The sequence below is a fragment of the Rhinichthys klamathensis genome, unplaced genomic scaffold (genome assembly GCF_029890125.1).
Source record: "Rhinichthys klamathensis goyatoka isolate OS25496 unplaced genomic scaffold, OSU_Roscu_1.1 h1tg000194l_1, whole genome shotgun sequence".
NCBI lineage: Eukaryota > Metazoa > Chordata > Actinopteri > Cypriniformes > Leuciscidae > Rhinichthys > Rhinichthys klamathensis.
Genome location: NW_026606720.1, coordinates 81,283 through 95,958, shown reverse-complemented (window position 1 = coordinate 95,958; position 14,676 = coordinate 81,283). Strand labels below are relative to the sequence as shown.

Below are 14,676 nucleotides of genomic sequence, written 5' to 3'. Positions count from 1 at the left end.
GAGATTTTTCATTTGCACCCAAGTGTCAAGATTCACAGAATGACCGAGAACTTGCACAACTCTGAATCTGCTTTGTATCAGTGTTATACTCAAGATATGCAAATTTTAGGCACATTTTAATATTCTGTTCTTAGATCCAAATAAGTGTTCATAAAAATGGAGCATGGAGAAATTTCATATATATAAACTGCATTATAACTATGTTATAGGTTAAATTCTAAAATAAAACAAAATACATAAATATAGCACACATCCAACATTTAATAAAATATACATTGTAGAACTATATACACGTATATATTATATACATTTTTAAAATACTGTTTTTAAATACTATATATATTTAAAACCGCATTTAAAAAACGTATATGAATCTAACATAAACAAATCACAACATATAATACTAAATTATAATGTAAAACATGTTGTGTTTCGTATTTTGTGTATAATACATAATTAATTGTATTAAATTGTTATAAGTTCCTAATCTTATTTCAAATTAAATCAATTTAATCAACCATAAAGACATGACAGATACAAACGTCTACTGCATCCAAAACAAGTTTCTTCCTTCTCATAACACTGCATTGCTTTAATAAGTTAACTGATATTAATAACATTAATAAAGCTTACATGACTCTATAATGTCCTGGAAGACGCTCGTCTGTGTCCTGTTGCGATGTTTCAGCTGTCTAATAATGTGACGCTTCCATGTTTCGCTCGGTTTAAGTTCAGAGTTTCTCGCGCGCTGCAAGGCAGCCATGATCATAAATAATAATAGTACAACAACAACCTACATTCTTAGACATAGTACATAGGTTTACGCGCCGTCATCTGGAACTTATAAGTTTGTGTTTCCATTCTTATGAAGAGAATTGACAGGAAAGTGGCAGAAAGCGGCGCGGCAGCTGTGCGCGCTGAGACGCGACGCGTCACTTCAGTGTCTGTCTCTGTGTGTGTGTGTGTGTGTGTGTGCTGTAAACACATGGAGGACCCGCCCGCTTCTGTGACTTCTCTGCTTCTGATGAGTAATCATGACTAATCTGTGCGCGCGTCTCAAGCGCAGAAACAGAGCGAGCAGCGTATAAAGAACAGAAGATAAAATGGGCGTGGCCTATTGTCCTGTATCATGTGACATGAGTCACTTTTCTAAGCGATTAGTCATGATGGACCAATCACAGGCGTCGTGATTACAAGTTGCGGTTATTTTAAACAATTTATTCTGGGGTACATTTTTATTTCTGTGTCTGATAACTCCCATAGAAATTAAATATTTAAAATGTTATACATTTAGTGTACTAATGAGTAAAAAAAAACGTCTTGAAATTTGAATGCTGCTCATGGCAGTTCGCTTTTCTGAGCTGTAAAGCGCCTCCTGTCGTGACTAGCTTGCGTGTGCTGTAGAAAATAGTTATATTTGCGAGTAACATTGCCACCCAATGCGGAAAAGTGCTTCAGCTGTACAAACACTTCCCTAAAACACTCCGGGCTTCTTTATTTAACACTTCAGCACAGAAACCTCAGCTCACACACACACTATTGTGATTTAATGTGCATGACTGACAGCCACTACGAGGCTGACAAGAGTCGCACTTCACAGTTCATGTATGACAAACACCGTGGGTTTTAAATATAAAATGTCAGGTTAGTCTTAGTGTAAGTGGAAAATATTGGGTAACACTTATTGTATTGTCCATTACAAAATGTACCATGGTTTCTGCCAAAGGCTACATATTACTTTGATAGCAGTTTGCAAACTGGTGTCCAGTCCCAGACAGATCCAGCCCACATCTGGTACGGGTTGAATCCACATGTACCAGATGTGGGCCGACGACACTATGTTGCTGTCGGGGGTGTTGCCAACCACCAATTTGCAGGGGAAGTTGCTAAAGACAGGTCGATTTGTTGCTAAAAAAGTTACTAAATCACGTTTTGATCTCATTGTGCGATGACGTCAATGCATAGAATTCACAATAAGATTATACTGTAATATAAAATAATATACACTTTTTCCAAGTCATCTCAATGGCAAAAAGTACCACCCTGTATGTGTGTGTGTGTGTGTGTGTGTATATCTATATACAATTATATTGATAATAAAATGTAAGTAGAAATTACAATATATTAAATACATACATCAAAGTCTTTGTTTCTTCTTTATATTCTATTTATATTCTATGTATATATACACTCACCTAAAGGATTATTAGGAACACCTGTTCAATTTTTTATTAATGCAATTATCTAATCAACCAATCACATGGCAGTTGCTTCAATGCATTTAGGGGTGTGGTCCTGGTCAAGACAATCTCCTGAACTCCAAACTGAATGTCAGAATGGGAAAGAAAGGTGATTTAAGCAATTTTGAGCGTGGCATGGTTGTTGGTGCCAGACGGGCCGGTCTGAGTATTTCGCAATCTGCTCAGTTACTGGGATTTTCACGTACAACCATTTCTAGGGTTTACAAAGAATGCTGTGAAAAGGGAAAAACATCCAGTATGCGGCAGTCCTGTGGGCGAAAATGCCTTGTTGATGCTAGAGGTCAGAGGAGAATGGGCCGACTGATTCAAGCTGATAGAAGAGCAACTTTGACTGAAATAACCACTCGTTACATCCGAGGTATGCAGCAAAACATTTGTGGAGCCACAACACGCACAACCTTGAGGCGGATGGGCTACAACAGCAGAAGACCCCACCGGGTACCACTCATCTCCACTACAAATAGGAAAAAGAGGCTACAATTTGCAAGAGCTCACCAAAATTGGACAGTTGAAGACTGGAAAAATGTTGCCTGGTCTGATGAGTCTCGATTTCTGTTGAGACATTCAGACGGTAGAGTCAGAATTTGGCGTAAACAGAATGAGAACATGGATCCATCATGCCTTGTTACCACTGTGCAGGCTGGTGGTGGTGGTGTAATGGTGTGGGGGATGTTTTCTTGGCACACTTTAGGCCCCTTAGTGCCAATTGGGCATCGTTTAAATGCCACGGCCTACCTGAGCATTGTTTCTGACCATGTCCAACCCTTTATGGCCACCATGTACCAATCCTCTGATGGATACTTCCAGCAGGATAATGCACCATGTGACAAAGCTCGAATCATTTCAAATTGGTTTCTTGAACATGACAATGAGTTCACTGTACTAAAATGGTCCCCACAGTCACCAGATCTCAACCCAATAGAGCATCCTTGGGATGTGGTGGAACGGGAGCTTCGTGCCCTGGATGTGCATCCCACAAATCTCCATCAACTGCCAGATGGTATCCTATCAATATGGGCCGACATTTCTAAAGAATGCTTTCAGCACCTTGTTGAATCAATGCCACATAGAATTAAGGCAGTTCTGAAGGCGAAAGGGGGTCAAACACAGTATTAGTATGGTGTTCCTAATAATCCTTTTGATGAGTGTATATTATTTGTAAAAGTAATATTATAAACATTATGCATTTTTTTATGATCAGATAAATACAGCAATTTTTTAATACAAGATTGAATTACTGAACATTTACACATTTTTGAACAATTACATCTTATGTATTTTCTTATTAACAAGTTAAACTACACATGCTGAACAATTCTAGTTTTAAGCTATAGTAGTTATAGTCAGTGTTAAGGGTAACGCATTACAAGTAATGCGAGTTGCGTAATCAGATGGCTAGAAGTAACTAGTAAGTAACGGATTACTTTTAAATTTACAACAAAACATCAGAATTACTTTTTATAAGTAACGCAAGTTACTGTACTTTGTTTTCCCATTTCTGGCCTGACAGTTCTCCTGAATCGTGAGTCAGTGCAGAGCCGTTGTGTGTGAACATGATGCTTATTGTAGTTCTAGACTATGTGAACAATGAACATGCATTTACTCATCTCACTGCACAAAAACACATCCAGTATTCCTCAAAATGAATAAAATCAGTGAAATGCAAAATCAGAATATTACAAAAACCTACAATAATAAAATAACACACATACTTCATGTATTTAATCTCACTTTATTAGCCATACAGACTTGAATGTGCACTTCAACTTGAGGCTTATTCATTTAACTTTTGGTGTGAAAGGGCCTTTACATTTGACAAAAAAAAATAATTTTTATTGGTATCAAAAAACAATCAAGCAAGTCCAGCCCAGGTGAGAAAGATTAACGCAAAAGTAACAGAACGCATTACTTTCCATAAAAAGTAACTAAGTAATCCAATTAGTTACCTTTTTAAGGAGTAACGCAATATTGTAACGCATACCTGTTAAAAGTAACTTTCCCAAACACTGGTTATAGTTTGCTCTGCTGCACGAAGAAAAGTCCTTAAAAACAGGCCACAATACTGTGTTAATATGAAGGATTTTTCCACATTGATTTTTTACAGGTGTTTTATCCATATTTTAATTTAAGCATTGTGTTTTGTGTTTTAGGGTTACAGGAAATGATGTCCTGGCAGAAAATCACAGCTGTTTTTCTACATATTTTTTTCTTACAGTGTAATCAACAATTATAGGTACAAGCTAATAAAAAGGTGCATCATAAATGAACAATTGTTATTGAACAATTGCAAGTGCCTTTTTTATCATCTGACGTCACTTTTCAAAAGTTGCTAAAAGTGGCCAAATAAATAGTAAATATTGCTAAATTTGTTGTTAGGTGCTTTTTGAACCAAAAAAAGTTGTTCAATCTTGCAACAAAATTTCTAAGTTAGCAAAACTGCCGGTGTCGGGAACCGCAAGGGAGTGCTGTGGGGTCTGTGAAAAAGTTTAGAAAAAAATCTGCAATAAATGTAGTATTAATTTTTCACACACACAATTATGTGTAAATTCATACATTTGAACTACATCAGTGTTTTCCAAAACCAAAGGTAATTTACAGAATACATATTAAAATACTACACTCTTAAAAGGAAAGTTACTGCTAAACAAAATGTTTATTAAAAATGTTGGCATTAATTACAAAAATTAAACTAAATATAAAAATTAGATGAAAAACAACTGAAAATTAGAAATGTTGCTTTTAAATAAAGTTTTATTTGATGTACTGATTTACTAAAACTGATTTAGAAATAAAAATGACTAAACTAAATATAAAACAGACTAAAATAAAAATACAACTACAGTAAGCAGGAAAAAAGAACTAATTTAATAGAAACAATTTTTTTTAACAAATAATGTTTTAGACAGATTTATACTATTAATTTTTCAGTATGAATTGGGTCTTTATACATGTAAATATATAGATGCCCTGGCCCGAGGTAGATCATATTTGGGGGTCTGTGTCATTTAAAAGATAGAAAACACCTGGTACAGAATGTTTATCTCTTATCCAAGCTTTAAAAACGTAAAATAAAAAAATAAAAAATCATGGGGTCGTAACACTTTTCCAAAATGCAAAATGATTCCTCTTCCTTTTCAATGGACTGAATAGATAATTTGTAAAAAAAAAAAAAAAAAAATTAATAATTTCAAAATCATAAGGAACCACAAAAAACAATAATATTTAATAATAAAATGTTTAATATTAAAATAGAGTAAATGGCTGATTAAAACATATTTACAAAGCTTTCCTAAAAAGTTAACTATACATTTTCAGTAAAAAAAAAAGAAAAAGGATTGCACATCAACATGACAAAGCATAATCAGCACACCAGTGGCAAAACCAAGCAAACCGTGAGTCTCAGCCTGGCGCTTCAGGAATCATATCTATATTCAAAACACGACAACGGAACAACTCGTCGCTAGTCTGCGTGAAATGCTGTGAAACTACAAAAAGCATCAAACATCGAGAACTTCAACACAAAACTACAAAAGTACATAATTCAACTGTTTGTATCCTAAAAGTAACACTGTTTCAAAATTCTACATGAAATATGGAAAACAAACAATTGAAGGAAAAGGTCCTGAAGGGTTTGCCTTGATAAATCTTTAAAGGATAAAAATAATTAAAGTGTATGTGAGCAAATACACTGATTGAAATGTAGTGTAAAAAAAAAGCCAGTTTTACAAAAAGCATCAAATATGCTTATTTAAAAGCATAAAAGCAACGCAAGACATTCAAAAGTTTAAAGGTGCTTATGGGGGTATGGCGTTAGAAGTTCATTTCGGCCAATAAAACAAGCCGTTACTCCAGTGCGGGCGGAGCTCCTTTTTCAGTCATTCGCAGTAAGAGCATCTCGGAGTATTTCTCCAGGAGGGCCACGGCCCGGGCGTCCCGCAGCTGGCGGCCGGGGGAGTCTTCCGGGACGGGACGGGCGCGGGTCTCCTGTGGGCACAGGGAGAGTAACTCGCACTGTACGCCCACAAACACCTCCTGCAAAATACTCTTCATCTGTTCCTGCTGCTCCGACAGCTCCGGGATGGAGCACAACTACAGAGGGAACACAAACAGTTTGACCGTTAGATGGATGTAAGTGTGAAGAACGCTATAGAAAAGGGGAGTCCTCAGATAGCGGACCCTGGCTTGGTTCCATCCACACAACAGCCACGTTTCCATTACCATTCAAATTGCGAACTGAAAATATGCATTTTCTTTTGCATTTAGACGTACATACAAGTCAATCATTGACTTGATCATGACGTGGTGTGTTTAGACAGACGGAGTTCTTTATTAAACTCGTAAAAGACAAAAGAATAACGGGAATACTGGATTCTAAACAACAAAGAAATAACAATGGCTAGTGACTTTAAGGGGGTTCAGGGTTTTCCTCTTGCAGTATCTTTTGTCACATGGCCTTCTGTCCTACATGGGTATCTAAATGTAAAAATAACAATAACCTGATAAAACCCAATCTTACCTTTTAATATTCTTATTTAACTGGGCTCAACTGATGAATATTGTTGTTTCTTTAGTTCTGACTCACTGCTTTGGCTCTGAGGGCACACGATACTTTATTCTTTGCTTCTATTTTGACTGTTTGGGATTTGTGTTATTTTAGCACTGCTGCCCAGATGGAAATGTATAACCATTCCAAAGAAATATTTTCCGAACCTCCGCTAGGAAGGAAATATAGTGACCGGACCTTTTGGAAGTGTAATTGAACACCCCTGTTATATCATTTCTACAGAAAAATCCAATATGTTGCTTTATTTCTGGCAGGTTAATAACAGTCGTGTTATATACATACACATCTTATTTATATTTATTTAAATATATATATATTAGTGCTGTCAAACAATTAAAATATTTAAATCGCGATTAATCACATTAATGTCATAGGTAACTCGCAATTAATCGCACATTTTTATCTATTCTAAATGTCTCTTGATTTCTTTTTGTCCCATTATTTTTTCTCATTTTAATGCTCTTATCAACATGGAAAAGTGGATCGGCTTGCTTTGTGCAAATGTTTTTTATTGAAAACAACATTGGCATATACGTGTTCAATTTCACACTAACATTCTCACTTGGAGCAAATAATCTCTCACACAATGTAACACTGTCCATCAATAAAACGGTGAAAGAAATACTGTCGAGGTCCTGATATTGTCCGTTAATCGCACAATAAAAAAATTTACGCCGTTAATAACGCTTTAACTGACAGTCTTATATATATATATATATATATATATATATATATATAGAGAGAGAGACTTTTAAAGAAAACTGGGACATGAATGTTAAGGCAACTCTGTACAACAATAGAATTACAGAAATTCATTTTCTTAATGCCAGTTTGCATGTATAAATTGATCCAACAATTTAAAAACATAGTTGTTAAAATTGTTTTCATTTAAGATTTTTTGAAAAGGGTTTCTTCTGCTCACCAAGGCTGCATTTAATCAAACAGTAAAAATGAATTAAACTACTTTTGTGAAATCTTTTTTATATTTAATATTTTAAAATATTTCTGTGAAAGCTGAATTTTCAGCATCATTACTCCAGCCTTCAGTGTCACATGATCCTTCAGGAAGAAAAAAAAATCCGTATTTTTTATTTTCAAGCCATTTCGTATTACCATCATGCTGAAAACAGTTGTGCTGCTGAAGATTTTATTCTTTAAACTGAATTTTTTTCAGGATCATTATTTCTCAGGAAGAAAAAAACAAACAAACACTACGCCTGGTTTCACAGACAGGGTTTAGATTAAGCCAAGATTAGGCCTTAGTTCAATTAGGACATTTAAGTAGCTTTCACAAGTGCTTTCTAAGAGCCTTAGAAAAAACATTACGGATGTGTGCATCTTGACAAAACAACGGCACTGACATATTTTAAGATATGCCGGTCCAAGTTGCTTTCAGTTCAAACGAGAACAAGAGAAATCACCTCGCTGTAAAAGCCAGTTGCTTTATGGATGGTGTGCCAGAGTTCATTCACCATCTTCTTACACATCTGGACACTCAGCGACCCTGCAGAAAGACCTGACGACAAAAACAAACCAATCCCATTAATAACTGCGGGTACATACGAAAAAACAACCCTATGTTAGTTCGAATTCAGGCATATAAACAGATTAACCTAATGGCAAAAACCTGATTAAGCCAATAATCAGACAGCAGGCATAAACCCATATTAATCTCATTTTTGAGCAACGTAAACACGAATTTGGATCTAGATGGAAGCATCTATTCGTATGTATTAAGGAATACTTCAGCATCTATGGAGCATCTCTTTCAGAATTAAGACTTATTTTGACGGAAAGCCACAGGGAGACCTTAAAGCTTCTCTTTGATAATAGATTATCACGGATGTTGAGCTCTCAAACGCGCGTTATAAGCAACCCAAACTCAGAGACGGAGTTACACATTACCTGTGTTCTCCCCAAGGCAGTCGTTTCCTGTCGAATCCTCTCCGTCTAGAGTTACTGCGATCTGACCCGAGGTCTGTGTGTTCTCACATGACCCTGTAAACTGCAGGTCTTCAACCACCGTCGACACACTGGGCTTCCCGGAAAACATGTCATACCCTGTCGAGAACCTGCCTGAAGTCTTTGTGGGCAAACTCTGCTCAATATGAATGATCTGCTTCCGACACTCTTTCCCCAGTGACCGCATCTCAGTGGGCGTCACCAAAGCCTGTCGACACGGAGACCCGGGACCTTCAACTTTCCCCAGACGGGTCTTCAGCGACACCGGAGACGAACTGGCCCGGCCGGGGCCAACGAGGTCCAATCGAAGCGCTGCCCGGGCACTGTGGTTTCCCAAGGCCGGAGTCGGATGAGGCGGTCCCGAGGGAAGAGGAATAATGTTCTCTTTGCTTTGCTCTACGGTTGGGTCCAGTGACGAGGACGGGGTGTTTAGCTGCGTTTCCTCCGACACACACACGTTCAGAGCCTCCACAGAGGTGCTCTGCGCGATCTTAGCGCGGGAGCTTGCAGTGGGTCCCATGTAGCTTTGGCGGGAACGTGTAACCGAGGCGTCTGCATCTTTGGTGTTGCTGGCAGATTTGGTGGCAAGAATTGTTGTGGCGTTGACGGTATTATTGGCAGCTTTGGAATGAATGGTCTTGTTTGAGATTTCTGAAAAGAACAAAAAGACGTATTTGGATTGGTGTTCTTTTAATAAAACTTCTAATGTAGCTTTTAAAGCTGGTAGTTCAAACCCCAGTTGCACAAAGAAAACCAAGAACCACAAACTAAAAGAGATAAACTGAGCATGAAAACACCAAGGCTGCGTCCGAAATCACACTCCACGAGTAGGTACTTCACGACCATTGAGAAAGGCATGTTCTTCTGCACAGAGCATGAATGTGTGTAGTATGAATTTAACCTTGGCATACTACGTCTGCCATGTGGTCATTGTCATGTGACCTACTAGTGTCAGTGGCGCAGCTTTATTGCCATTCAAAAATCTTCTCCCGTGGCCTCATGGGATAGTAAAGTGTAGAACTATCCACCTACCGTTTAATGAATACTGTGAATTCGTACCGGTTTTCATCTACTATATAGTAGGGAAGTATGCGATTTGGGACGCAGCCAAAGACACCCATGTGAAATTATTCTGATTACTGACTTTAAAACCCCAGACATAAAAAAACAAACACCCAAGACACTCTTACAGACCTCCCAGAGCATTTTTCCAGCGTAACAAAGATAAGTTTTGGCAAGATTTCCGGGAAGACATCGAGGAGCGTTTCTTGGTAACTGAAGGACAAGATTTTTAAAATTTAAAATGACTAAAACAGTGCCGGAACATCCAATATCTTCTAATTCAACAGCATTTCTGAGAGGAAAAAAATGTTTTTTTTTTTTTAAATGTTGTTAAAGAGCTTAAACCAATAAAATCCATGTACTTTCTTGCTGAAGACTGAAGTTACTTTACATGGAGAGGACTGCCTCATCGGACCAGACACGTTGAGATCACACGACCAGTCAAATTCTATTCTTAAAGGGGTGATGAACTGAGAAATCAAATTTTCCTTGAGCTTTTGACATCTAAGAGGTCATCATATTATAAGAATATCCTGTAAGTTTCAGAACTGAAAACGTCCTTGTTAGTCCAATAAAAGCTTTTGACACCAGGCTCAGCAAACGACTCATTTTTCAAAGTGGGGAACTATGACGACAAAGAGGATAAAGCCTACTTCAACACGGCCGGTTTAGCCCCGCCCACCGATTCGCGCATTACACGCATAGCTAAATGACATAGGCCTACCTCATTATAATATGCAAAACTGTTATCCACTCACAGCAGTGGGCGTTTACTTCCAAGTCTTCAATGCGAGACGCCCATAAAAACAGAGCGTTTTTGAGCTAGGCTCAAAACTAGGGTAGAATATAGCCTATTACTTATTCATTTTGATGTTTTTGAATGTAAAAACCAAGCGGACGTCATAAGTTGACCTCAGACAACAATATAAATTTTTTTTTTTTAAAGCCAGTTCATGACCCCTTTAAGGCCCCGATATACTTCAACCAAAATAGAAGAATGAACTGGAGTTTGAAACCAAAGTGAATTTTCGGAAAATGTTTGCTCTGGCTGGTAAACACCTTTGAACTACCATTGGTACATGGAGATTACGTAATACTTAGGTGTAGATCTGAGGCTCCGCCTCCTTTAACATGGGAATCTTCTCCATTTAATTTCTTCTGTTCAGTCCTTGAGGTCAGAACTCCACAAGTAAAAACACGAACACCCTGGAGAGCTGCTTTATAGTAGACACTGAAGTTCAAATTGTAACAGACAATTTTTTTTTCATGTTTAATGCTATAAATCATCTTGCTTTAAAGCAATCTATTGCATAAAGTGCTTTCTTAACTGCTTTTTTCTCACTGCTGTCATTTTTGTTGCAGGTTTACTATCATTAATAGGAAAAGCATCATTCATCTAAATGCATCTTGGGACAGCGTTGGGTGTTGGCTAACAGTATAATGCTACGCTCTCTAGCTTTTTTGCGAACATAAGGGTCTTGAACCTCCCTGTTATTGGACACTTTCACTCACAGTCAGAAGTAAAATGCATTGTATTAACAGGTAGCGGGACATACCACTCTTCTCGTTCTCCTCAATGCTTCCACTGTTGTTTGAAAGAAGCTTTGACTTGTCCTTAAAAGCAGGAGAAAAAGAAAACATTAAGTCAAGTCATCTTCATTTATATAGCGCTTTTAACAATGTAGATTGTTTCAAAGCAGCCTCACAGAGATAAATATAATTTAAGGCAACAGAGATTGGTTTGGTTTTATAGCGGTTCTTGAATAATGTTATTTTCCAGCCAAAGTTAGTTTTGATTGATTCACTTCCGTCGAAATGATCATTTGTTATTAAATTAACAAAAAGTCCAAAAGACAAAGACAGTAATGCAAACGGTTCGATTGAAAAGTACTCCATTCAATAGAAAAAACTGTTTCTATTGACGTAACCAATATTATCATCTCCTAACTCCTATCATCTCCAACGTTTCTAGCTACTGTATAGTTTCACTTAGGAATTAGAAGTAGTGTGGCTTTTAGTTTGTCTATGCTCCATCAGCTTTGAGGTCATCTTTACTAAAATTGTAATTAACCCTTTAAATCTGTTCATCATATAAAGGTAGTTCACCCAAAAATGTAAATTCTGTCATTAATTACTCACCCTCATTTCGTTTCTGACCCCCCATAGACTGCAACGTAATAACCAATTTCAAGGCCACGAAAGGTAATAAAGACATTGTTAAAATAGTCAGTATGACTACAGTAGTTCAACCTTAATTTTATGAAGCAATGAGAACACAAAAATAATGAATTTATTCAACAATTTCTTCTCTTCCATGTCAGTCTCTGACGCTGTTCACTGAGCACCACAACATGCGTGTGATACTGAAGCTGGCCAATAATGAGCCGGCGTTCTGAATACGACCCAGAAGCGCTTCACTGTGTTGACCATGTGAACAGCGCCAGAGACTGACACGGAAGAGAAGAAATTGTTGAATAAAGTCGATATTCTTGTTTTTTTTCGCACAAAAAGTATTCTCGTCACTTCGTTAAAATAGTCCACGTGACCGCAGTGGTTCAACCTTAATTTTACTACCTTTCTGGGCCTTAAAGTTGTTATAGTCTATGGAGGGACAGAAAAATCTCGGAGTTCATTACGGGTTTGGATGGACATGAGGGTGAGAAATTGACAGAATTTTCATTTTTAAACTAACCCTTTAATTTAACATTTTTAGGTGATTTATATTCTTTTTATTCACATTTGATCAACACACATCCTGTACATAGATCACATTTGAGCTACTGTTTACCATATTTGATGATGCGCTCTATGTACAGTATGTGCATTGATCAATGTTTCAGAAGACTTGGATTAAACTACATCATAAAAAGTAATCTACATTAAGCAGTGTTATGATCTTGGTGGAATGGAGGGACCAAAATCATTCAGGTTTCAAATATCTTCACTTGCGTTGCAAAGATGAATGCAAGTCTTATGGGTTTGAAAGACATGAGGGCGAGTAAATGACAGAACTTTCATTTTTGGGTGAACTAACCCTTTAAAGAGTTATGAAAACCTAAAATCACATTTTTGAGATGCTAATGTACATAGAGGTTACACATGGAAAAATAAATGGCATCACAGATTATTTTTAACAATAAAGAAGAAGTGGTTAAATTTAGGATTGCTTGCGCCATATTCTTCTGGCTTTAAAAACTAAAGCTGAAGAAATGTCACAATGACGTGGCATATTAGCGTTCAGTCTGAGTCTAGACCGGTATGAAGAACCAGCGGGCTCATATTGTATAAACACACACACACACCATTCAGACTGAAGAGTACATGACATTATTCATGAGAGTGAGTATCATACCATTGTTGCGTCGAGGGTTTGGCAGCCGGCACTGGACTCGTCAGGTATACTGGGCAGACACGCTGCGAGCCGACACACAGCACTGCTACTAGACCCTACAGCGCTGAAACACCAGACACAAACTACATTATAAATGCCATTTAAACTATGACTCGCCACTACAGCACACACAGTTACTTCCCTCATTTCATTACGATCTAAAAAGGGAAGGGATAACCAGAAGTGCAAACTCATGTTTCTCCATTACACAGCTTGACGGCACGCTGTGTGGACTCACCGGAAGCGGCTCTGGAAGCGGGAGAGGAAGCGTGTGGAGATGCTGAGACGAGGATTGAGGAAGTTACCCTCTGTGCCGCTGGGCTGCAGACAGCTCAAGTCTGTGTTGAACTTTTCTACAAGACAGTTTCCACAGCGGATTAGATCAGCAGTGATGATTTCAACATCATCTTAAGACTGGAATACACTACATGACTAAAGCATCACACAGTTTCCCACTGCAACGCAGACAGTCACCGGATTACAGTACGTCACAAGCGACAAACACAGATTCAACATGTGGGGTAAACTGATCCAACAAAACCCAAAGTGTCTGTTGCCATCTTTCCGTACAGTGTGAATTGGTCTATACACTAAACATGTACCCAATCATACACTACGCAACTGTCAACTCTGCACACTGGCTCTGATTTTTGGCAACTAGCATTGACTGTAAATTAGCAAAAAAATCGTAAAATGTGTGTAGTGTAGTAGTGTATTCCAGCCTTTAGTGGAAAACTAATGAAGCCCTTTGAGATATGCTTAATATGTGAAAAGATAAGAATCATGCCTAGCAAACATGACATTTTTGAAGCCAGTTGCTTTAACACAGTAGGGCACTTCAGACCAGCACAAGAGCTGAAGTTGTACCATTAGCAGCCACACCCAGAGTGTCGAAATGTTGGCGAAGCAGCGTTCCAGATTCTTCTTCATCCTCTTCCTCTTCCACTCCTGAGCTTCCCGTGGAGCTCACCTGACTGAGGGAGTCCGTGTCCTCTAAAGAAACCAACACAACAGATAAAGTCACAATAACAGGAGGATCTTCAACTCTTCAAGGCCACTACTAGTGTGTTAGGCCACACACTCTCCAGCACACAGCGTGTAATGTCACGTACGGTCATGGGGCTGGTCACTGTGGGAGGCTGGACTCTCAGCAGAGCAAGCGCTATCTGGGCTGAGCTCCTCGTCCTCAGGGTCACCACCTGACCCTTCACACAGAGCTTTAACATCGAACTCTCTAAAGGGAAGAAACAAAACAACAAAACATTGATAATACGTTAAAAATGCTGACTACCAGGGACTTTCATATGGCAGAGTCTAGTTTACTATGGGTAAAAGAAAAATCCAGTTTCACAGCATGTAAATGGGAGGACCAGGGTTGTAAGACACTGTCACACTTGGTTCAGTAGCTTGGTCCCATTTAGAGCTTGAATCCAGCT

General features: G+C 38.1%; 2 protein-coding genes across 5 annotated transcripts in view; both read right to left on the bottom strand.

The window, feature by feature from the left end:
- Window positions 1-953, bottom strand: part of LOC130095944 (protein Atg16l2-like) — a 50,781-nt gene extending 49,828 nt beyond the window's left edge. For all 3 annotated transcript variants that reach the window (XR_008808159.1, XM_056262552.1, XM_056262553.1), the window contains exon 1: window positions 634-953. Coding sequence is in view for 2 of the 3 variants with exons in the window: in XM_056262552.1 (XP_056118527.1) it covers window positions 634-769 (136 nt within the window). In the remaining variant the exon portion in view is untranslated. The remainder of the gene's footprint in view (window positions 1-633) is intronic.
- A 5,054-nt stretch (window positions 954-6,007) lies between these two features.
- The window catches only part of wdr62 (WD repeat domain 62), a 34,605-nt gene continuing 25,936 nt past the window's right edge, over window positions 6,008-14,676 (bottom strand). Inside the window, exons 24-31 of one of the 2 annotated variants that reach the window (XM_056262550.1) lie at window positions 14,353-14,474; window positions 14,108-14,233; window positions 13,479-13,593; window positions 13,202-13,304; window positions 11,406-11,463; window positions 8,731-9,438; window positions 8,247-8,341; window positions 6,008-6,350 (exon numbers count right to left, since the gene is read on the bottom strand). In XM_056262550.1, coding sequence (XP_056118525.1) covers window positions 6,105-6,350; window positions 8,247-8,341; window positions 8,731-9,438; window positions 11,406-11,463; window positions 13,202-13,304; window positions 13,479-13,593; window positions 14,108-14,233; window positions 14,353-14,474 — 1,573 coding nt within the window. In that variant the 3' untranslated portion in view covers window positions 6,008-6,104. The remainder of the gene's footprint in view (window positions 6,351-8,246; window positions 8,342-8,730; window positions 9,439-11,405; window positions 11,464-13,201; window positions 13,305-13,478; window positions 13,594-14,107; window positions 14,234-14,352; window positions 14,475-14,676) is intronic. The other variant, XM_056262551.1, reaches the window with a different exon arrangement.